Consider the following 25,212-nt stretch of genomic DNA (forward strand, 5'->3'; position numbering starts at 1 on the left):
TCCATCCATCCCAGCTACTGTATAAAATATCAATAAAACCTTCTCGCTATTTTACTGACGGAAAACCATTGGCTTTATGTTTTGCTTTATTGTCCTCCTTTTGCCCTCCTGAGCACCGTACAAAACTCACATGCACAGACCGCTTGGCAAAACACAAGACAGCAGCGCTATGGCTGGCAGTGATAAAGCCTATCAGGTTGGAGAAACTCATAAAGCAGGAGAACGGCAGACGAGTATTAATCCCTCAGTCTTCATCCGCAGGGACCTCACACGAGACCATTCAATGAATAACACATTCATGCATTACAGTGGGCCGCAGCAGTGTCTGGAAAATTATAGAACACACCTTTGCAGAAATTTAGATGGAGATTTGAGGAGACACACTGGACTGAAATTGTTTCTTCAGTGAAGTGATATTTGAACGGAGAGGGTTAAAGGTTGAGTTTTGGGTGAGTGTATGAAAGACACTAAGCATATTTGTCACACAGCAGGAGCAACAATAACTGGTCTGTGTATGATTCTACTCATCACTAAAAACATTTGCATGTCCACAGCTGCAGTTTAAAATCATCCCAAAGCTGGATGGAAAAAAGGTACAAAATCTGTTACTGGGGCTGTGCTCTTTCAAAATGTGAACCTTTGTACCTTATTTAACCCTAAAGAGTGCATATTACCTTAAAGAAACAAACATATATAGTAGCTTTTGAAAGGGTACTGCCCCAGTGACAGCTTTTTTTTTTTTTTCTGAGTTTATAAAAAGCATTGTAAACAGCCATACCATTCAGAATAAAATCATGAAAACCATCAAATAAAGATGTATCTATAGATAAAGAAACTCCACTGCATCTTATTCAGCATTTTCAACTGGTCAACTAGTAAAAATGAGTAGTCACACAAGCCCTAATATAAACTAATAACGTCTCCTATTATCACCTTCAGACTAAACAAAATGATCAATAACAAAAACAAAAAAAACTTCAATAACACACCGGAGGTCAGATTAGCGGCATGGAATCTGTATGAAGAGAAAGACGCATGATCTGGAGCAAATTAGCCTTGTGTTGGTGTAAGACTTGAGAGTGTGACCTGCTAATGCTCAGGAAGGATCTCTTCACCCCTCCATTAGATGTGCTAAAGGCTTCCCGTCCACATGAAGTCACTCTGCATTAGCTAACAGGCTTGTTTACGTTATCGCTAGCCTCTCGTTTGGAGAATATTACGTCTAGTCTTAAGATGGGGTGACCTTTGACACGCAGAGAGAGAGAGGGCACGGCATGTCTAAAGGAAACAGATGGAGGTTACGGCCTGTGGGAGACATGAGTGAGGGGGATGAGGGAGAGAAAAAGGTTCAATCCTACAGAGAGATATCTGTCTTTATTAAGACTCCTGTGCTGTCTCAGTCCCTCGTGACTCTCTCTGATGACTCAGTTTCAGTCAGAAAGAGAAAGACTTATTTAGTGCATGACAGACAGTAAGAGCGCTCGACCGTAAAAACATCTGGTCATTAAATGAGCCATAAGTTCAGGTGAGGTGAATGTTAGCTGAAGTTACTCAGAAATTGCACTTTGAAGACTATGTGAACTCTAATAGCCAGTCTTCCGGCAGCCAAATCAAACACATTCAAATCAGGACAGCTTTTTGGTTCAATAATTATATTCTGCACAAAAACTCAAAACTCTATACGCTATTGAAGCTAGGAATGTAATATGTTCTGGTCAATAATGATTGCAAGATTATATTCATTAAGTAATTAAGCAAACACACAAGGGGCGGGAGCTACATTATGTAGAACTTTAATAATGACAGGTTGATTTTATGAAAAACATTTCCCACTAAGTAAATATTGTATTAAAAATTTTAATTACTTCAGTTGCTATTACTAAACTGCTTTTTTCCAACAGTCATTGAAAAATCCATATCAGTTAACCACTAATGTGGGCCTGCCTATAAGAATATGATAACCGATATTTTAAATCTATACTATTTTGTTTTCATAAAAAAGTTGTACAATTTAGTTACAATATACAATAATTATATTAACAATATAATTTCATTGAAATTTCTTTTCAAAAATATGAAGTACCACAACTGTTGTCAACATTGATAGTAAGAAATGTTACTTGAGCATCAAACCAGCATGTCAGAATGATTTCTGAAGGATCATATGACACAGAAGACTGGAGTAATGATGCTGAAAATTCAGCATTGCCATCATAGGAATAAAATTACATTTTAAAATGTATTCAATATATAAAATAGTTCACAATTGTATTATTTGTGCTGTCTTACTGGTCAATGCAGCCTTGAGCATAAGAGACTTCTTTCAAAAACATTAAGAAAATATCACTGACCACAAATTTCTGAACGGTCGCGTACTACAAACTACAAATAAAACTAATATTGACTAATACTGATATGGTGTACAATAGTTTTTGTACCAATCTATTGTATATCAAAAACTATAGCTGGCGATAAACAGTGGAGAAAGTATTGTAGTTGTACATGTAACATTTAAATCAAAATTTACTGAAACTTCTGTTTCGCAAATGGTCTCGCCCAACCTCCCCCCCACCCTTACCGCTGAAGTACTTAACTTTTAACCCCTCTAATTCACCCCTACAAAACGTGGTGATGAGTTTCCCTGAGCCAGCAGCAGTCGATGCTGACCCCACAGCCCTGCTCCTGTCTTCAAAGAGGGCTGCGGGTTTATATACTGCTGACCCACTGGAAATACCAGCTGATGACCACAGGACGCCCAGCTCTCTCCCACAAGAACACACTTTCTTCACTTGCTCTCGCTACCTGTTTCCCCCACTCAAGCATTTAAGAAAAGAAGTCCACAACATCAGCACATCAACTCACATAAACTGTGACTGTCCATATTTGTATAACGCCTATTCAGTGTTCAACAACGTGGCCTGGATGAACAGTGAACTATGAAGTTGCACAGAGATAACACAGATCATTTACATACAAAGTCTTAAAGTCACAATCAAAATAGACCACATTTAACTTCTCAATGCACATTTCTGTTAGTTCATTGTTCAGAAAAAGGTGTTTGACTTTGTGATGTTATACCAAAATGTGGAATTTATCTATCTATCTATCTATCTATCATCTATCTATCTATCTATCTATCTATCTATCATTATTATTTTTCTTCCTTCACTGAAACTCTTGTTCTGGACTAAGAAATAAAATAACCATTTAAAAATAAAATGTGAAAAAACAAACAAACCAATAAACATAATTTAATAGAAATATAATTTAATTACACGAATAAAAAATAAAAAATTTAAAGTAAATAACTACAAAACTAATAATAACAACTTATTTACTATATATATATATATATATATATATATATATATTTGCCTGTATTTTAATAAATCTCCTGACCTGGTCTTGAAAATTAAAATAATCTTTTAAAATTAAAATGTAAAAATTATATCCAGAGATATAAACAATAGAATTTCACTGAAATTTCTTTGAGCGGCAGAATAAAATGAGTTAAAAATAAATAAACATTTAAAAAATATATATATATACGGAATTGAAAAAAACATGCTTGTTTTCAACCCACAGAATCTTCTGTTCTGGGCTGTGAAATTAAAATAATCATTTAAAATTAAAATGTGACCCCTCATTTGCTTGGAAAGATTAAATACATCAGTTTTGGAATAATTCAAAGACTCGATGAATAATGGATGAAATTCATAATAAATTTCCTATAAACAAAGGAGTTTGAGAGGAGACATAACTGTAGAAGGGTTGGTCCCATAAATAAAATGCTTACAATACATGACAGCCATGAACCAAGATTAGCTAATTGCTAATCCGTTGCAGGTGGTATTAGTGGGGAATGACATTATCATCCAAGAGAAAATTTGATTAGACAAAAAAAAAACTAAAATTTAAAACAGGATGAGTCATCAATATTTTTGGTCAGTTTTCCCATAAAAGAAAACTTTAAATTCGCATTTCTGCTAAACGTTATGTTTGACAACCTTAAGTGGTACACTAGCATATAGTCTAAAAAACTAAAAAGACTATAACACCCCATTTCTGGTTCATGACTTCAAAAGCAAGAGAGCAGCACAGAACATTCCCATAATCCCCCACAACCACCAAAAAAAAAAAAAACGTAGACACAAACAAAGCTCTGAATGAATGCGGTGGAGCTTTAGATTTCTCTAGCGCACATAACCACGCTTTAGGTAAGACATGCTTCATGGAGAGACAGAGAGAGAGAGAGAGAGAGAGAGAGAGAGAGAGAGAGAGAGAGAGAGAGAGAGAGAGAGAGAGAGAGAGAGAGAGAGAGAGAGAGAGTGTGTGTGTGTGTGTATGAAGAGAGAGAGCGAGAAATGTGCAGTGCTGAACTAACCTTCCGCTGAGAGAGGAACAGTACGGCACCACGTGTATTCCTAGAGGCCCTTGTTCTCCTGAAATCTCCACCGTCTTTGTGAGGCTGCTGCACACACACAAAAACAAAACCCATCAGTCACTTTATTAAGAAGTCAGACAGCACAACATAAACCTGTGTAAACTCACTCTCTCCTGGCCCTCAGATCTCCTACACGCGCGGGTGCCGAGCCGCAGTACATGTCTGTGAGTTAGTCAGCTCCCTACCACATGATCCTGTTTTCCTACATTCCCTGCTGAAATAGTTTCCATGATGTCTGCCTTTCTGACTAATTTTCAAATGTTCCTTTTTTTTCAGCAGTTAATGTTCTTGGCATGTGGTGTGATGATATAGTGGGAGTGGAAGTGGATAGCTGTGGACAGAACGGTCCGTTTCACTGCGGCAGCGATCATCCGCCTTTAATCCACAACTAATAGCTCTTCATGGAGGAATATTTGCAGAGTCATACATGAGTGAGTACAGTTAGCCACTGCAGGAGCTGGAGGAGAGAGAGAGAGAGAGAGAGAGAGAGAGAGAGAGAGAGAGAGAGAGAGAGAGAGAGAGAGAGACCGACACTGACTTTGTAAACATGGTACATCGAACTCTTATAAAGCATTTTATAAAATGGAGAATTCTGGAAGCTGATTGGTTGATGCAATATTTCATGTTTGGCTGGTTAGCCATATGCATAGCCCCTGCTGGTAAATGCTGTAATCCCAAAAAGCAGCTTTCTCCATCGGTCTTCGTAAGCAACAAATAAATCAAAAATACGTATTTGGTGTTTTTTTCACTATGAACTGCCATTGTATGGAAAAATGAGTAGAACAATATGAGAGTGAGAAAGTTATTTGTAAATTATGAACTCTTTCCCCGCCAGTTTTTTAAGTTGCCAGACACAGCAAGCATTTCTTTTTTCACAGCAAGCATTTAATTCAGTAACATTAAGGGCCGTACACACGGGACGAATATTGGCGCGCGTTATTCGCCAGCGTTTTTAAACACGTTTTTTTGTGTTCACACCCAAGTGATTTTCGCTGAAGATGAGCCGATTGAACATGCAAATTCATTCCCTGACATTAGATGGCGCTTAATGTAAAACAGAAATACCCCGGTACACAAGGTGGCGCTGCGCAACTTTACGCTTCTGACACTCGCTTGTCACTCAGAAGAAGAGAGCAAGTATTTATGCGCTTGACAAAATCATACAAAGAGGCCCATTTGCTCTGCAATACCACTCCATAACAGTTCTCTTTTATCAAGATTTTTGTAGTCGCTGTCGCGTTTGTCATATAGTTCTTTATGTTCCGACACCAACGAGACCAGCAGCTCTACATTCATCTTGCCTTGCATCTTCCTCGTCTTATTTCTTCCCGGCAGTGTAGACGCTACTTGGCGTATATCTTCTTCGCCGTTACGTATGTGTGCTCGGCAAGACCGTTTTGTGTTTGAGCGCCCCCAAGTTGTGTTTTACTGTAACTTCAGAAGCTCCAGACACGTGATCAAAAGCGCCAATCTCATTGGTCGGATAGTTTTTGACGCGGCGCGTCAACCCCAAAAAAAGAACCCAAGGCGTTTTTTAAAAAAATGACGCTTTTACACGTGCCGTTTTTCGCGCCTGTGTGCACACTCACATTGGCGCCCTTTGTTTTGTCACGAGGCGTTAAGCGTCGGCGAATATCGCGCGCGAAATTCGTCCCGGTGTGAACAGGCCTTTAGGCAGTTTTGATTTAAATACTGTTTAACGTTGATGATCGCATAATTTTACATATGCATCTGCTTACATATGAGATCACTCATATTTTGATCAGGAGATTCAGTACTCTTTCAGAAGATGTGTAATATTGCACAACGCGGATGCATTGTTTTATAAATGATGGAAATTTCCGTCAATGGCGGGGAAAGAGTTAAAGGGATAGTTCACCCTAAAATTAAATTCGAGTCATCATTTACTTACACTAGTGTTGTTCTATTGCATTATGTCGTTTTTACTGGACCACAAAATGATTTTTTTTTTCTTTTTCTTCATATAACGGCAGTGAATAGCAATCAGCATCAAGCTTTTTAAAAAAGATGCGAAAGTATCACAGACTGATCCCATGTGACAAGTGCTGTACATTCCCAGTGTTCTTGGGGTAAACGACAGGGTTTGGTGAAAAACAACCCAAAATTGCACGTATTTATTATTATTTATTTGGACTTCTGAGCACAGCTGCACAATGTGCGTAATTGAGATCCTATTAGCGCCAGAGTTTATTCCAACTCGTCCAGAAAAAGCAAAAGAGTTGAGAGAAAGATTGATAAATGGGACTCTTTGGTCCGTCAGGTGTGAGTGAGCATGAAGTGGTAGAATAAAACACTGCAATTTAAACAATGTGTGGAGAGTCTTTCTTTTCCTGAGGCCTTTACTTCCAACACTCCCAAACAGGCATCTAGACCAATAATTTACCCGTGTGTGTGAGGTCTTAATGACTTCAGCAGGCTGACCACACACACACACACAAACATAAATACAGCCTTCCCCAGGCTCCTGTTTGACTTTCAATCTTTCATTTTTCCTGAGGTGTGTAGTGAAGATTGTGTCTGACTGTTATGTGAGAGCCTATTTGGAGAAAGAGCTGAGACTGTTGAGATGCTAATGCAGGAGAGAGCTGTCTGCCCAGAGCTCAGAGGACTCAACACTGATAAGCTACCACAGCACAGATAACTCTGTCTGAGAGAGAGAGAGAGAGAGAGAGAGAGAGAGAGAGAGAGAGAGAGAGAGAGAGAGAGAGAGAGAGAGAGAGAGAGAGAGAGAGAGAGAGAGGTTTAAACACAATCACCAAGAGAATATGGAAACTGCAAACAACAACAACAAAGACTGGGGAAAAAAAACTGTGGTAAGCATGAGTAAATCCTGTGAAGTGCAGTTTCATCAACTCACCAGAAGTTTCGTTAATCAAGGCCGGCTCAAATAAGAAATTTCAAAGAGACTCTACTCCTTGAGGAGGGGCGAAGGAGCCCCAAAATAATTAGGAGGGCTTAAATGAGGGGGGGGATCAGCACTCTTTAATTTTGAATTCCCTCTTTTACTCTCCATTTCCAGATCATTCCAAAATGTTGTATCCTAGATTACATACTATACACTATTCACTTATTCTTTGGAATATGAGCCATTTATTGTGAATTTAATGTTTTGTCATCCACTTTCATGGCCTGATAGTCCTTTCCCTTCCACTACACAAGGAAAGCTGCGACTGTTGAGCTGCAAGTGCATGAAGTGTCCAACATTCCACACTTTGCTTTTTTCGGTTACTTAAGTGCATCATCCGGGTATGTGAAGTGTACTTGTTGGAATTTTCAGTGTGAACGCGCTACTCACACTATTATTACGACAAAAGGGCATAGTGTAATAATACACAAACTGAGATGCACTACTAATGACCTGCCTAACCACCGTCTGCCATCTTGGGTAACATTCTAACTGAAAAAGTAGCTACAGTTTTGTTTCAATCGTAATGAATTCATTCCGATTGATAAATCCGAATGTAGTGTTTACATGACCGCTAAATAAAGTAATCTGGTTGATGTGTGCGTTTATATGTCACAAGTATCAAACCGGAATAGATTTTTTTTTTATATGCGCTCACTGCACGAATATACAGAGTTTCCCATTGTTTGCGCATAATAACTATTCTCCTAAATTGCTTATTTGTTTTAAGGGCAGACTTAATATTTATCTATTTCGGGTCCTGATTAGGAGGCGACGGGCACTCCTATTTGAACACTAAAATTTTTGTCATTTATGACACTTCATGGAACAGCTTGTTCCACACGTCATAAGACATTACGCAGCATTTTCCAGTTTCGGTTTTCAATCAAATCAGGTCGTCATCCTGATCGGATTAGAAAAGGTTTAAACCACCCCTTATAATCCGAATTAGATTCTAATTTTAATTCCGATTAAAGTGGTTGCATGTAACTTTTTTATTCCGACCGTGCTACTAGTCCGATTATAATCAGATTAATTATTATTAGCGATTCATTTAAGGACCCGATTCACACTTGAATTCAATGCAGGCTAGAGGAACAGCATGATAATCAAAACAGCATATCAGAATGATTTCTGAAGGATCATGTGACGTTGAAAACTGTAATGGCTGTTACAATTTATATAGTATGTATTTATTTCTATATGTATTTATTCAATTTTGTCCACCATCTTCCATCCTGGGATTATCTTCTCTGCAAAGGCTACAGTTTGAAGCAATATGGCCTAAATGAGGGACAGCATAAAGAAGTTGCCTTCCTTTTGTATCAGCCTTGCAATGATACTAGAACTTTGGAACAGAGCTCAGAACCCTAATTTCTTTCCTTCATTACCTCACTCCCACTTTTCCTCTTTAGTTAGTCCAGCATCAATAGGCAAACAAATGAACGGTGGAAAAAAGCATACCACATCATCTAAAGATGAGGACAGCGGATGAAAGGATGGCTGTGAAGCAGGAAAGGGGCACTTGAGCAGGTGTCCTCTTTATTTACCTGCTCTCTCTTCAAGACAGACAGAAGGTACAAAAAAGGGAAATAAAAGGCAGATACGAATAAAAGAGAGCAAATTACCAAAGCTCTCTCGTCTTTTCAACTCGCCATCTTCAAAGTGCTGAGCTTCGGCAGCTTTGCACAAATAAGAGCTGTGGTTCAGATTAACAGTCTCTCTTGTGATTGTGTACGGAGCCGAGTGTGGGTCCGCTTCACGAGAGTTCCTGGAGAAACATGCGATACTTCTCCTCTGAATGAAGGACTATTTGAATACAGATGCCGTTTCTTTATGCGACGGCTATTGTGTTGTGGATTCAGAGATGTCTGATGTAGGCTGGAGAGGATTGAGTAATGGAAAATGTATGTGAAGAGGTGTGAACAAGGCTGTGTGTTTACCTGTGAGTGTTTAACCCAGAGTAAAGCTCCCCTACAGGGATGAAATAATCCTCCTATTCAGAAAGACTTTAATTCGGCCTCACAATCAGGGATCCAGTCACTCACAGAGATGCGGAAAGCACCGCATGTACAAACCTGCTCTCAGTCTCCAGCGACTAATATACCAGACTCACAGCATTAAAGAATGACTCATGTTAAACCCGTTTACCGTCAGAATATATAGAGAGGCAGACAGAACTTACTTAAACAGCACTATGCAAATACAAAATAATTGGCAGGTCACTTTAGAGCAACATTTCATCTTAACCACTACTCAAGACAGAAATACTCAAAGTTATGTTTATGTACTGCATCTGTGCAGTAATTTCGATGGTAACGGTAATGCACTAGGCAATGTGTATTATTCCAAACAATACACTAGTTCACAAAAATGACAAAAAAGTCAGTTTTCACTCACCCCCATTACATTCTAAACCTGTTTGGCTTTCTTCCAACAAACACAAACTTTCAATACAATATGAGTAAATGGAAACTGAGCCTGTCAGGATCCAAAAAAGACCAAAATGAGTTGATGATTTGAGCTATTTTCCCCAGACATATTGTAAGGGCCCTATCATACACCAGGCGCAATGTGGCGCGACGCAAGTGTTTTTTGCTAGTGTCAGCCCCAAGCAGTTAGCATTTTCATGTCCTGCGCCACATTGTTAAAATAGCAAATGCATTTGCACCCATCTGTTCGCCCATGGGCGCGCTGGTCTGAAAACGAGGTGTGTTCGGGTGCATTGTTGGCGCATTGGTCTAAAACAAAAACTTGGTCTAAAAAGTCAATGGCACAGTATTTTTTTGTTCTTTAAAGGGCGCATTAGTAATGTGCGCCTATAGGCGGGTCCACACCGCGCGTACACTCTGCTTATTAAACACACAGCGACGCACGTACAGCAGCACACAAACAAGCCAAATATTAAAAATAAAAGGATTACATTGTAAAAGACTATTATTTTGTACATAAGGATATGGAGAATAAAGACATAAAGAATCCGGTTTGTCCCGTAGATGGTCTGTTCGCGCGCTTTAACTGCGCACAAGCTGATCCGTTTCCTCCCTGGAGAAGCGTTCAGTCTTTCCGCTTGCAAATTCCACCATGTAAATAGCAATCCGCCATAGCGCGAGTGCAACTGACTTTTAAAGGGAATGGGAGATGAGACTCTGATTGGTTTATTGCACGTTACGCCCAAAACACACCTATTAGTCATTAAGAGAATAGGGACAACCCTTTTAGACCATGCGCCGGGTGCCATTTTTCCCATCGTTAAACTGGCAAAAGTGGATGTGCGCTTTAGACCATGCCCTTGAATGTGTGCAATCAAACATGGTGCCTTCAAGATGTGTTGAGCAAGTTTTTGCCGAATTGTTGTTTACACATGAATCACATTCATTCAAATTCATTAAAAATCACTACCTAGCTAATAACCAAAATAGCTACGTTTTCTCATAAGATCAGGTTGCTAAACCTTCAATATGACTTTCACTAAATCTCCACAGCAAACACTGTAGGCCAACAAATTTTTAAATTCCCCAACCTGAGATCACAATCTGAAGTCTGAGTCTACCGTTTGAGCCGCAGGATGTATATAAGGCGCTCACTGCCATGCTGTCACTCAAAATGGGGCTCTCAGCGCACCCCCCATCACCGTCATCATCATACCACAGTATCGATCTGACGCGCCGTTGACACCATCACAATGCGGCTCTAATCCACTACGATACTGACCGCTGAGCCCCAGATTACCAACGTCACCTCTTTTCATTACTTCAATTACCTTTCACTTGAGAACAGCTCTCGGTTTAATTGATTCAAGAGAGATTGCATGCTTTCTATTAGAAAATCTTAAGCACCCAGGTATCATCTTGTGGCAGAAACTAATACAAGGCAAATCTTTGATACTGCTGTTTATCTTTGCTGAAATTAAAGTCCCAGAGGCGGCGTGTCTGAAATGTTCTCCCGCAGACTGAATCGAGATCAGTTAAGAGGAAATGCGGAGTTAGACACAGAAGTCGGGCTCAACGCTGATGGGGTTAGAGTTTAAGATTTTCTCACTGTCTCTCTGATAAAGCGGATGGTTATCAGTGGGTGTGTGTGTGTGATTGGCAGAGAGGGTGATGAGAGGATGATGATAAACGGGTGTCAGTGTGAAAGAGGCCCGAGGGGTTGACAGCAGGGAGTCAACGGCACAATGGCAGAGCAGATAAGAGCGCACAGATGAGTCTGTGGCCCCTCAGAATGACTACACAGAGAAAGACAGATAGATGAAGGAAAAGAAGGGAAAACAGACAGAGAGGGAGAGAAGCAACAAAGGTGGAGAAGTGAAGTGCTTATGGAGAAGGGGCCTCAGTGGCAGACGCCAATGACACAATAAGATGATGAAGTGATGGGAGATGGAAATACAACAGACGGGTGCAAAAAGGCCATATGAGACACATATACAGAGGCAATATAAAACAGTCTAAGAGAAATGGAGAAAGTGAAGAGGAAAAAAAAGATAGAGACTGTGATGGTAGGTTCAGAGAGACTGATAATAACGAGACGGAGAGTGTTTCAGAAAAGTGGAGCTGGGCTAACAATATATTTGCAGATGATATAAAATTAAGTAAAACATTTTTTGTCCATTAAGTTTACTACTGAGCATTCGGTTTCATCAATGTATCTATTCAAAACTCTGATTCCATTGATTATTTGAATCATTAAAAATAAATAAATAAATAAATAAATAAATAAATAAATAAAAAATATATATATAGGGTATTTAATATCTCAGTGGTAAAGCATGTGGCTAGTGGTCTTCCAAAGTTACTAGCCACTCAGCATTTTTACCGGCCACAATTTTGACATCGATACCATGGGGAAACTGGCATATAGATATTTTTAATATTATCTCATAATTTGGCAGAAGGTATATTAGGCTGCTGTCACTTTAAGACCTGACACATGGATCTATTACACTGCTACAAAGGTGTTTTTTAAAAAAAATTCTCAACTGTTTACGTTCACTTAAAACATAACTGACTGTTTTTACGTGAATACTCACCAAGACCATCATTTAGACATTGTTTTGTGTGTATTTGACTGTTTAAGTGCAATAAGGAGTGTAAATGAACTCAATTTAGTATTGAGTGGCTTTATGTGCAGGCACTTTGTTTGTGATCACAAATTCTGTGGAAATGAGTCAAATTATGCACAACACATGCAATCCCTCCCCGATATGCAAGCCCTGTAACACCAACAATATTCATCCGAAGCAAAAGAAACAAATGAGTAAGGGGTGGTGGGTGGGTGTGTCAACTCACTGTCAGAGAGATGAGAGAGAGAGAGAGAAAGTGCAGCTGATATCATGTATCTATTCTTCAGAAAATGAGTATTGGAAGGGTTTCACATATTTCAGTATCAACATGTATTGAAAACATCAATATTTTTGACAAAAATGTATATATATTATATATAAAATTCAACATTCAAAATTAACGTTATTATAATATAATAATAATGATTATTATCAAGAAATTAACATGAATCATGGTTTGTTTTTACAAAACATTAAGCAGCACAACTATTTTCAACATTAATACAAATAAGAAATGTTTCTTGAGCATCAAATCATCATATTAGAATGATTTCTGAAGGATCATGTGACACTGAAGACTGGAGTAATGATGCTGAAAATTCAGCTTTGATCACAGGAATAAATTACATTTTAAAATATATTTAAACAGAAAACACTTATTTAAAATTGCAATAAAATATTTCACAATAATATATATATATATATATATATATATATATATATATTTTTTTTTTTTTTTATATAAAAAATAGCCTTGGTGAAATAACTGACTTTTTAAAACAAAACTTTACTAATTGGCTTCATTTCCATCGGTAGTCCAAGTGTATATCAGTCTCCTCATCATAACACGCATGGTTTATCAGGACTCTACCACCTATGCTCAGACGTAACCCTAATTTACCCCTTTCCTGTTTTCCAATTGACAGTAAAGGTATATTCATACCGAGCCTCAATCATGAAACACAAGCAGCAAATATCAAGGTAAATCATTCGTAAAACAATTCTCATGTAAACCGTCGCATTGAATTCAAAGCAACAATTTATGTGAGAATAGTTGTACCAATGATTACATGGAAATACTTTATGCTTGTGTTTCATGAATAAGGTCCACTGAGCAATTTTTTTGTTGTTGTTGTTTTCTCACAACAAGTAAAACTGCATCTTTATTCACACAGTAAAAATTCCATTATTTTTAACTCACTGTAAGAAAAAGACCAATAAGGTATAAGCTTTCAGGGCATGATTTAAGAAATTCATTATTATATTATATTATATTATATTATATTATATTATATTATATTATATTATATTATATTATATTATATTATATTATATTATAGGACTATATTGTAGGACTATATTATAGGACTATATTATAGTACTGTTAGGGTGTTGTTGTTTTTTGTTGTTGTTGTCCTTTCTGGATTTTGACAGACATGGTCATTAAAAACTTTTCCAAACGTGTTGCAATTTTTCAAAAACTCTCATTTTGCGTTTCACGGAAGAAAAAGTCATATGGCTTTGAAACGACTTGAGGGTGAGTGAAGTATTCCTTTAAGGTGACCAACCATAAACCCAATGAACACTTTCTTGGAATTGCACATTCCTACAACCTCTAACTGTTATTAGCAAAGTGCTGGCCGTACTTATGGCTTTCAATTTCTATATTCAAAGTGCAAGTGATAATTCATTTTTTCCCTCTCAATTTCAAGGATCATTTGCCGAGAGCAGAGAGCATCCAGTATTCCTCACAGTGATGGCACAGCCGGTTGCTATGGTGAGAGTCTGGTGTAAGACGTGGTAGAGGAGTCATGCTGAGAGGAAGTGACCCTATCAACCCTCCATACTGTCCGTCTGTGCTCTGAATGTGCTTTGGGGGATTTTTGACTCAAAATAAATCCTCAAAGATCTACAACTATGCGTCTAACTTAAGAATTCAAACAATCAAATTCACGTAGATTTAGAACATATTATAACAAAAATAGAAGCATTTCCAAAATCACCAGAATGCATAAACTAAGATATGATATCCAACAGAATGAAAGCATGCAAGAGATTAAAAAAAAAATCAATAAAAATGCAATTTTGAAAGTTTTTCAAAGTTATTATTGGAGTTCATTTTACGAGAAAACATTTTAATCATTCTACATAAAAAAATCAAGTTTAATTCATAATAATACACAGAACAAAATGTTAACTTGTACGAGGTAAGAGGAACACATGCCTCCGCTCATCTAGACACATAGTAATGATATTCCATTCATAGGCTACACCAACTGACCCAGAATTCCCTGTGTGACACTTCACATTTGATGTATTTTTGTTGAAATAAAATTTTCGTTTTTTTCAAATCAGTTACTGTATGTACATTAGGGTTTTAAGTTTCATCTAATGTTGTAAAATGAATGTTTATTGCATTAGTTAGTGTTACCATGATGGAGTTTAGTATCTGAGTGAATGACGTGTGCACACCTTCTATATATTAGTATTTACTTCATCTTGTGGAAAAGCTGCTTTTGATTCTCTTTGATTCATCATGTGACTTTCTCATCACCACCTGTTTTTGGTGGTTGTCAGTGTATTACAAAGGTACAAAACAGATATTAGTACTTCATTAGGTTGGAATATTAACATATTTAACTGATATTATTATATCAGTTAAAAAACTACATTTTTTACTGTAAATTTAAAGCTGCAGTCTGTAGTTTTTCCTCTTTGTCGCCATCTCTGTTCAAAATCTGCAATTGCAGTTATGCGCGGAATTAACAACTTAACGTGTTTTGAGGAGAATGTGCGGCTGTCAGTCACCACGTCGATGTGGAAACTTTCATCCGGGATCATAGATTCTACTTTTTGGAAGTATGACCAACATAAGAATTTTCACCGGAAAATGTCATCTGAACAAGCAAGTACCATCCACTTTTGTTCTGACCAACTAAGGAAAAAAAAAAACATTGCAGTAAATCGCGCTGATTAAATCTAACGATCGTTTTATCATGTCACGTCAAACCGTGCAAATTATACTTTGTTCTCAAATTGTTAATGTTAACAACATCAGCATTGCGTGACTACATTTAATGCCCTTCCGATATTTATCCTTGTTTTCGCATGGGCCCGGTTGCAGACTCCGAAGTCCGAAGTCTTTTGCGTTTTACAACGGGTGAATCTCCAGTTGTCACTGGTGATTGTCGTTTGAACCTTTCTGGATCCGCCATCAAATTGATAACTGTAATTTTTTTTACTGTAAATTTCTGTGGATCGCCTTAAAAGCAATGCCACCCATACCACCATGGTCCTGTCTAAAGTGTGTGTGTGTGTGTTGCTGTTGTACAGGAACAGAGAGTGTATCAGAAGTGTCGATCAGAGGTATTGAAGGCCGGGTGTGTGCCTTCAGAAGCGCTCTGGGATTCAGAGGAGGCTGGCGAGAGAGTCTCTAATCCCAGACTGGCTCATTAGTCATCTCTCTCCTTGATTAATGCATGTGTTTGTTTGTGTTGTGTGAGCCCTTCCCCTCTGCTTTCTGAAGATGCTTAATGAATAATCATTTTATATGCAAGTGCCACAAAGCCTTGATCTTCTCAATGAGGAGCAGGAAAATTGGAATGTTAGCTAATGATATGATAAGAGGAAGAGAAAGAGAGAGAGAGAAAAATAGAACAGATTAAACAACAAAAACAACAACATGTACAGTACAGTGGGGTCTGAAAGTATAAGACCTCAATGCAAATCTGGGATTCTTCAATTCGAACCTGGAGATAAATAAAAATGATTTAAAAACAAAAGAAAATGCATGATGTAAAATGAAGAAATGATATAGATTCTGAACTATTTCTAGATCACTGGTGATGTATAGATGGTCAGATGTTCATTTCCACTGAAGCAAAAACTGCTCTTTGGATCATTCTCAAATCAGGCTAGAGAACATGATCATCAGGTGTATTATATATACATCCAGGGGTTAAAGTGGGCCGGAACGGTCGGGAACTGCGTTCCGGCACCTCAAATAAATCAATAAATCAATAGATTCATTAATATCAATGATAGCGCGATGGTAGGCTATTGTTAAAAACAATGTCGCGTGCACCGTCAAATTGAAGCCAGCCTGGTGCTCCTTCTGAAGGAGTCCTTCCGCGTCAAATCAAAACGTAATATCACAAACGCCTTCACAAACACGCTTCCCGACGTTATGTTCTCAGTCACGGTTCTCCTGTCTGATTTGAGTGCATCTACGATTCACGCATGCAGACAAAGTCCTTCCTCCCCGCTGAACGCCAAGTTGTTGAGTGTGGTAAAGTTAGTTTTAGGTATTCACCGGACATTTGTTTTCCCTTTCCACTGTTCTATAGGGTCGGCAGTCTTACAAAGATATCAATAGCAGGATTAGTTTTAACATTATGTAACCATTGTATATCGACATGAAATTCATTCAAAATCACCTATGTGCATTAATGCAGCATATTTATACCTAAGAATGCTTTGACGCGTTTCCACAGCGCATGATGCCTAAGGGAACGTCTGCCAATTCCACTAACTGCGGTAAACGTAGCCTATATTTTTTATTATTTAAAATTACTTTTAACATTTAAAAGCAGACATCTTCGAATTCCAAAGCATGTAGAAGGTTCCTATTGGTAATACTGACTTAGGCTACAGCTTTCCTGGTAGCCTTGAGTAAATTAACTTGTCTCAGAAAATGATTCATAAAACATAAATATCAGTTGAGCCTGTTTACTTTCTTCACTGACACAGACGAAAATGAAAAGACTATCAGTCAAAGTTCAGCTTTAGGAGGGGAAGAAATAGGACAGGATAAGGAGACTGAGAGAAAAAGAAAGATCGAGATGAGGAGAGAGCAGGTATTGACAAATAATCTAATGCCCACTGACTAATGCCATTTCTTATCCATTTTTGGCCTTCAAAAGTCTTCAATTGCACTTATGTAGGTCCGAGAAATCCAAATTTTCAATTTTGACATAGTATCGTCATTATCAGTGTAGATGTAGATGGACCAAAATATAACCATTTAACTATCAAGTAAATAAGTATTGTGATACTTGGTGCCACAGTGACACTCTTGTCCCAAAAAGTATTGCTATACCACAATACTCAATATGGTGTCCTACGGTGAGTCATTTTTCCCTGTTGCACCTACACAAAGTTTGAGGGTTCCCCCACCTGCCAAATCCCACTTTAACCACTGTATACATCAATGTATCATATATACATTAATTTTTCAATTCAACTTTCTACTTAAATTGTTATGCTAATAACATTCACATTTGTAGTGGCAGTTATGCTATTAACCTTTAAAAGAATGTAAAAAATTAAATAATTTTTACTAGTGGTCTCACATTTTTGGATCCGACAATACATACACTACCATTCACTTATGCACACCAAGGCTGCATTTACTTTGATGCTGAATTTTCAGCATCATTATTCCGGTCTTCAGTGTCACATGATCCTTCAGAAATCATTATAATATATTGATTTGCTGCTTAAGACACAGTTCTAATTATTATTAAGTTTTAAACAGATGCAATTCATATTTTTGTGGAATTTTTTTTTTTTAGGATACTTTGATGAATAGAAAGTGTAAAAACCATTGATTTGAAATGGAAATCAATTTTGTATTATAATTTACTTTCACTTTTAATCAATTCAATGCACCATAAAACTAAAAGTATAAAATTCTTTAAAAAAAAGAAAAAAAAAAAAGAAATCCTGACCCCAAACTTTTGAACGATAGTTGTGACACACACACACACACACACACACACACACACACACACACACATACAGAGAGAGACTTCTTACTTGACACCAAAAGGGCCAGATTTGTTGTTGCCGGTTTCCTTGGCTGTAAAGTCCATGTCAGTCTGTATGTGCATCCCCTACAAAAACAGGTCAAATGTACAGAAAAAGAAAGTAAAATTACAATAAACTGAATAAATATGCAAAATTATTAACATTAATAGGATGACTCACAATGTTACTCACAAGGTTACACTTTATTTTAAGGTGTCCATGTCACAGAGTAATCAGGGCCTAAAACTAACACTCGTCAAGCGCCAAATAAGAGTAAAAATCTGATGGCGAGTATATGAAATTGTGTCAAAGTGAACAAACGCGAACGGCGCATGGGACAGATGACGTGCCAGTGCTGCATCGTCACGAAAACACAAGACACAAAAGGGAACTCAATTTCCCGAAATCCATGTCTCAGAAAGCACACGGATACCGAATTGAGCTCTCTTTCATGTCATCTCGCGCTTGAACAGACATTTTCAAACAAAATTGTTTTAAAATTCCCGTAACAAAGTAATTTATGTCTTAAGTGAATGTACATAGCTCTTAAAGTGACAGCAGCCTATTCCTAAAATTGAATGTGATTGAGTGTAAAATTGAATAAATCAACAAAAGACAACAAAAAGATGTTTTATGGCTGGTAAAAAATATGTATAGCCGGTAAATTTTCCTGTCACCGGCCATTGGCCAAGTTAGTTTTAGGCCCCGAATGTAATTATACATTTAAGTTTAGGATAAGAGTTTTGTTTAGAGTTAGCTGCATGTAATAATGCATAATTTACTGTTATTACAATGTTAAGTACATGTAACGTGTACCAAGGACACTGTAAAATAAAGTGTTACCCAACGTAAACGCATATATATTTTTAAAAGTAAAACAAAACTATTAAACTATTAAAAAGATTAAGCTTAAACTATTTCAGCTTTGCACATCTTAAAAATTCAAAGCATATGGTGGGAGATGTGACTAGACAACCAAATATGTCTGTTTGATGCACATTCATAGAACAACATTTAAAAAGCACAGATGGGATGCAAGAACACATACTTTATGAAAACCCCTAAAAAAACACTTACAAAGAACATAAAGTTGGAAAATACATTTAATGGTAAAATAAACAGGCAATAAATGCAAATGCTAGCTAATGACGAGCAAAACGAATCTCCTTTATATCTCCTTATGAAAAAGAGCCACATAATAGGATGCTATTTTACTTGCCAACCGGTTGCAAAGGCTCAGGGGAGGAATTTCGTCTGACAGAAATGACTGCTGATTTGAGCATTAAAAGACCATTAGAGCGGATGTGCCAGAACTGATGAATTTCTCTCAAGAAAAACACCAAATTTATCTCATGTCAGGATTTGAGAATGATCATTAGTCATGTAGCTGCTTTTACTAGTGCATGAGTGTGTGTGTCGCATTGTGTTTGACAGTAATTACAAATAGGCTAATGTACCACGTATGTGGGTAAATGCGGTTTGTAACAGGATAATGACTTGCACAAGGAATATCAACATGTGTGTGTCCAATGAAATGCAATAATTAATTGTATGTGGCATTTCAGGCTTCACTTGGATGGCTATGTTTATACCGAAGACATCATTTAGCAGATGTTGTGCCAAGCTTATCTGATTTTGTGCACACCGACATAGGCATTAATGAGAACAACTGAAACAAACGGTGTGAAAACGTTGCTTTACTCAACCGAGAGGTGTCTACTGACCACAGTAGTAATATATAGTATGTAGTTTTGGGCCGGGGCGGTGGGGGTGACGTCCGTAGGGATGGCCGGTCACTCAGATGTATCGAGCAGCAGAAATGCATCATGCTGCCCTTCAGCTCTGACAGAAAGTGTGGCAGGGGTCAGCATGAGCAGAAAGCCCTAATGTACTTGCCTGTAACCTCTGACCCCATTAGCACCTGTCAATCAAACCCCTGCCTCTCAAAATGGTCCTTTAGAAAGCTAAAAGTGTGATTTAAGGAACGAGGTCAGAAGCTTTGAGAAGAAAGGAGCAGGACGTTTAATATACCATGCGGGCGGCCCGATAACGCAATTTTCTTTCAATAGCCAGAATTCTCTATATATAGGTGTGAGAGTCATAACCTAAAAGAGTATTTGAAATAAAAGTGTTATTTTGTGATAATATTGTATCATTACTTTGGTCACTATTATATTAGTATTTTTGATGGGTGCATTCAAATAACATCATATTTTCGAAGATAATTTCCAAGTTAGGAAGCAGATTGTCTGAATCTACAGAAACATTTCTCAAACTCTCTTGAGCATTTGCTGCTATATTAGTCAGGATCCATTTATGATACTGAGATACAGTAGAACGCAATATATCAAATCACGGCACGTTTTTTTTTTTAAATATGCATCATATTGTGAGGTAGCTGGTAAAACACAGCCCTACTTTGAAGTATTAGAGACTGAAATATTAGCCAACTGTACCTCACAGATTACTCAAGTATATATTCAAATACCAAGCTACATTAAAATGTTTTTAACATTTATCAGCTGGAGAAAAAAATTGTTCTTAAAGTTATTCCAACGATATTGGTGTCGTTATTGATAAAGTTGTGATGTAGACTCCGATATTCTTTAGAGCAAATTTAGCTTAGTTACATATAGAGCCTTTTTTTTTTTTTTTTTTACTTAATGGTTAAAGTTATCATTATACAGTAGTACCATCCTTGATGTGAATGGAATTTTAAATAGTTCTACCAACGTTTATTTACCCTCATGCCATTCCAACTTCCGTTCACGATTTCGTTTCATTGTTTCCAAACTATCATTTGGACACTCTTATATTCACAAAACAAAGCAACTCAATTGCCAACCTCATTTATCAGGGTTTCCTATGCAAACAGGTTAGCCTAAAAGCATAACAGAGATCATTAACATCTAAATATCTTAAAGGGACACTCCACCCATTTGCATTAAGCTTTGCATTGTTAGAAACCCAGTCATACTATTGAATGGTCGTGCAACACTCTCTCATTTTCCCCTGAGACGGGAGAAATCCGTTATTTACCTCTTACACTTCCTCCTACAATGACGCAAAAATCGTCATTTTGCGTCATTGTAGGAGGAAGTGTAAGAGGGGGGATTTCTGTTGAGACTACAAGCACTAGTTCCTCATCTTTCCCAGGGGGCGGGACCCGCTCACGCTACAGACCTATTACAGATCAGTGGGTGGGACTTTACTCTCTGAAACTGAAAGCAATATCCTCCATCTTGTTAGAAGCTAAGCTAACAGGCGCTGTGGAGACAGATGTAAAGTTATGACAATAGCGGAGGAGAGTGCTCAATATGATATAGAAGAAGAGGATTTCGGAAGTCTGATGCTTGAATCAGGTGTTTGTGGCTACCTTTACAAGCCGCATTATAGCGAAGAGCAGCCGAGGCAGAAGACCTGCCTGCCGCGGACGAGGAGCCCGGACTGGCTCGAGTTAGGGCGGACTGGTGGCGCCGGTGATCTCACTATGCAACTACGAACCGCTACGAACACAGAGATAGAGTCCGTCTGCGGCAAAGAATTTCAACGATGACAATTTCTCCTGGACGAAATCTCTGAATCAGACGAGGACACGGACGTTTGTGTTGAGAACTATCCTAGTTTCGCACCGCATATGTTCTGACTGAACATCCAGGTACCATGCAATAATTCACCTTTTCGAAAGAAATACAAACGAGGAGTAATGCACTAATGAGTTCGCCAACTAACTAGACATTTTGTGTGAAATGAATTTCAAGCTCTGGTGGTAGCTAGCCTTGTAGACGGAAGAGTGATTTCTCTAGCAGATATGCGCTTTCTGGATTAGTGGGAGTGGCTTGTGGAGCTGTGCAATGTGGTGCATTGTGGGAGTTGTTGTCTTTCATACAAATGCGTCCTGAAGTTATTTTTTGTCTTTCCTCGGTCACGAAGGCACCAAATTCAAAATTTATTTTACATTTCGACTACATATATGACCCACTTTAAATAAAAAACAATGTTCAAATGGGTGGAATGCCCCTTTAAAGGAACAATAGCAAAAAACAGAACATTTAATCCTAAGACTCAATAAAAAGGAAGAACAGTGGTTTTCTAAAACTGATTTATAAGTATACTTCAGGCAAAAGTATCAAATTTAAGATTTAAGACCAGGTACCAGCTGTAAAACCGAAGAGAGCTTGGTATTTCCAGTAAAAAAGAGTCAGGATGTAGGCTTGAACGTCTTTTCTACTTTACCATACGCCCTTTGTAAGAAACACTGGGTTTGAAAATGGAGCTTAAGGCACTACATAAACTACTGTATGTTAAATGTGTCTTCAAGTGCCAACCCAGGCAGTGAAGAGAGTACAAGCGTTAACTCTTCATCATCCTGAAAGCTGACATAACCAGCATGTGCAGTTATGTCAAAACGCCTACTTTCATAAACGAGGCACTGCAAACAATTAACCGAACAGTGACAACTGATGGCTTGTTCCCTTGTTAATACACACACAAAACATATTTTTAATGGGCACGCAGAAGGTACATAAACACCCACCACAAAAAAAGAAAGAAAATGAAAACAAGAGTGAGTCTGTGATTCATTCTCCTCTCATTTTTAATGATTAGTTTGTGCCGTTTGAGTCACGGTTTGGTGCTGTTGCTAATTAAAGAACAAAAGCATTAATCTAGCGGCTGACTGATGATCTGATGAGCATGTCACCGGTTTTATTTGCTCATAGTGGCTGATCTCCTCACACTGACCCTTGTCTAATGAATAACACGGATGGAGCTGGCAGTAATGGAACGGTGCCGAACAAAGAGACCGCGACAGCCTTGATAGAGCCAAAAGGGGAAGCAAACACACTGGAGGGTATGATGGGATACGTACCACATGCTGAGAGGGTTATGAGAGTTTGCTTGTCTATATATATATAGGTGTTTCATCGTTTTAACAGAGGCAAACATCACATTCCTGTCTTCTAAATGAAGACATCTGTTCCAATTACTAGTTCAAGCTGATGATGGTTACCAGCCTATGAGAATCACAGTTTCAAATGTACTTTTACATTACACTCAATGCAGCTCTGTTGGGCTTGGCATTTAATGTGGATGAGATGTACTACTACATGAATAGCATTGTTGGGGTTTGGGAAAAACATTGCAGATGTGCTGAAAATCAAACCAAACATGCACATAAGCAAAAAAATATGGACCACAAAGTAATATGAAATACACTGACAAAAACATGCCATGGTGTTACCATGTTTTGGGCATTCTACCCTGATGTTCTTTGAAATACCTTGGGGTACCATCCAAATACCAAAGTACATGAAAATAGTAAACATTAAAGAGATAATTCACCCACAAATCATTGTTGTTCCAAGCGCATAAGACTTTAATTTGTTCATCTTCAAAATATAAATGATATTTTTAATGAAACCTGAGAGATGTCTGTCCCTCCATTAAACATCAATAACACTAAAACTTTGAAAAGGTTCAAAGTTTCATCAAAAACTTCAAAAAGTAAGCCATATGAATCAAGTGGTTTAATTCAAGTGTTCTGAAGAGATACAATAACTTTATAGGAACAGATTTTATTTAGACTTTTGCCATAGATAAACAGAGCACATCAAATATAGTAAACAAGCTCAAACATGCTTGCTTGATGCGCTTGACAAGCTCAATTCATTTGGATTGTCAGTGAAGGGACAGAAAGCTCCCAGATGTCATTAAAAAGATCTTCATTTTTGTTCCGAAGATCAACGAAAGTTTTATGGATTTGGAACGACAAGAGGGTGAGTAATGAATGACAGATTTTCATTTTTGGGTGAACTATCCCTTTAAGTTCAATTGAAGTAGCGGTATCTAACCATCATAGTGCCACATTATTGCAACATAAACATCTCAGTCTGTTCCTAACACAAAGCTATCGTTTGGCTTCAACATATTTTGATTATATGGACAACTTTTATAGTGCTTTTCTGTCCATTTTTGGAGTTTGTAAGTACACTTTCATTGTATGCAAGTTTCACAGAAGTAAACAAATATAGAGAATATAACAATAAGAAAATGATTATGTAATGGTGAGTGAAAACATTTTAATTTCAGGTGAACTATTCCTTTAAAAGACACAAATTATTTAAACCTTATTCAGTGAGAACAAAGAATAGTCAAGGATCGAAGTTTACAAGCTTTGTCTGCTTTTTTGTCTATTCCCATCGACACAGCAGGTGGACCATGAGCAAAGGCGGAAAGAACCTCTGTCAACGATATTCAACCAATTCCTCACAGGAAGTGTGGTGTTATTTACCATCAAACACACACTCAAACTTCCCCCACAGGAAGAGAGGCATCACAGCTCTAACAAGTGATACATTTAAAGTATCACTTCTTGGTGACTATTAAACCCAGAGGGTTCAAGATACAAAAAATACTCCCAGAGCAATTAACAGGCACTGAGATCCTCCCAGAGGGCGACTGTTCTAATGATGGCAAGACAGACTAATAAACACGCATGTGACAAATCACAGACCAGAAAAAGCTTAAAGACGACTTGAAACAAACAATAGCCTTAAAAAAAAATGGTACCATTTTGGTACAGGCCAATATAGGCACTATCACAAAATAAAACAAAACTTGATCACCCTGTTGGGGTTTATTTTTTAATAATGAACAGCTGACTAACACAGCTCTCTGGAATATTGCTTATGATCGATCAATCATTGCATTCAGTGACCAGATTTTTCCGAAGTATCACAATCATCCATGGCAACACCATAAGCTTGCTTATCTGGGTAAACGAAACAGGTGCTAATTTCATGTCTGATACAATATACATAAGCATAACTGCTGCCATCTTGCACTTCGGTTATTGATTGTAGTGACAATGACTATTAATATTACTGCAATGTATATTTTTTTTATGTTCCACAGAAGACAGTAAGTCATCCAGGTGTGGAGCAACATGAAGGTGAGTAAATGGCAAAATAG

At 37.8% G+C, this 25,212-nt stretch overlaps 1 protein-coding gene across 4 annotated transcripts in view; it reads right to left on the bottom strand.

Moving 5' to 3' along the window:
- Positions 1-25,212, bottom strand: part of pard3bb (par-3 family cell polarity regulator beta b) — a 316,476-nt gene that overhangs the window by 203,587 nt on the left and 87,677 nt on the right. For 3 of the 4 annotated variants that reach the window (XM_079882104.1, XM_079882103.1, XM_079882105.1), the window contains exons 6-7: positions 18,250-18,326; positions 4,385-4,471 (exon numbers count right to left, since the gene is read on the bottom strand). In XM_079882104.1, the coding sequence (XP_079738230.1) occupies positions 4,385-4,471; positions 18,250-18,326 (164 nt within the window). Of the gene's footprint in view, positions 1-4,384; positions 4,472-4,551; positions 4,843-18,249; positions 18,327-25,212 lie in introns of those variants that run through there. The other variant, XM_079882106.1, reaches the window with a different exon arrangement.

Source organism: Squalius cephalus (genome assembly GCF_949319135.1).
Source record: "Squalius cephalus genome assembly, chromosome: 9".
Lineage (NCBI taxonomy): Eukaryota > Metazoa > Chordata > Actinopteri > Cypriniformes > Leuciscidae > Squalius > Squalius cephalus.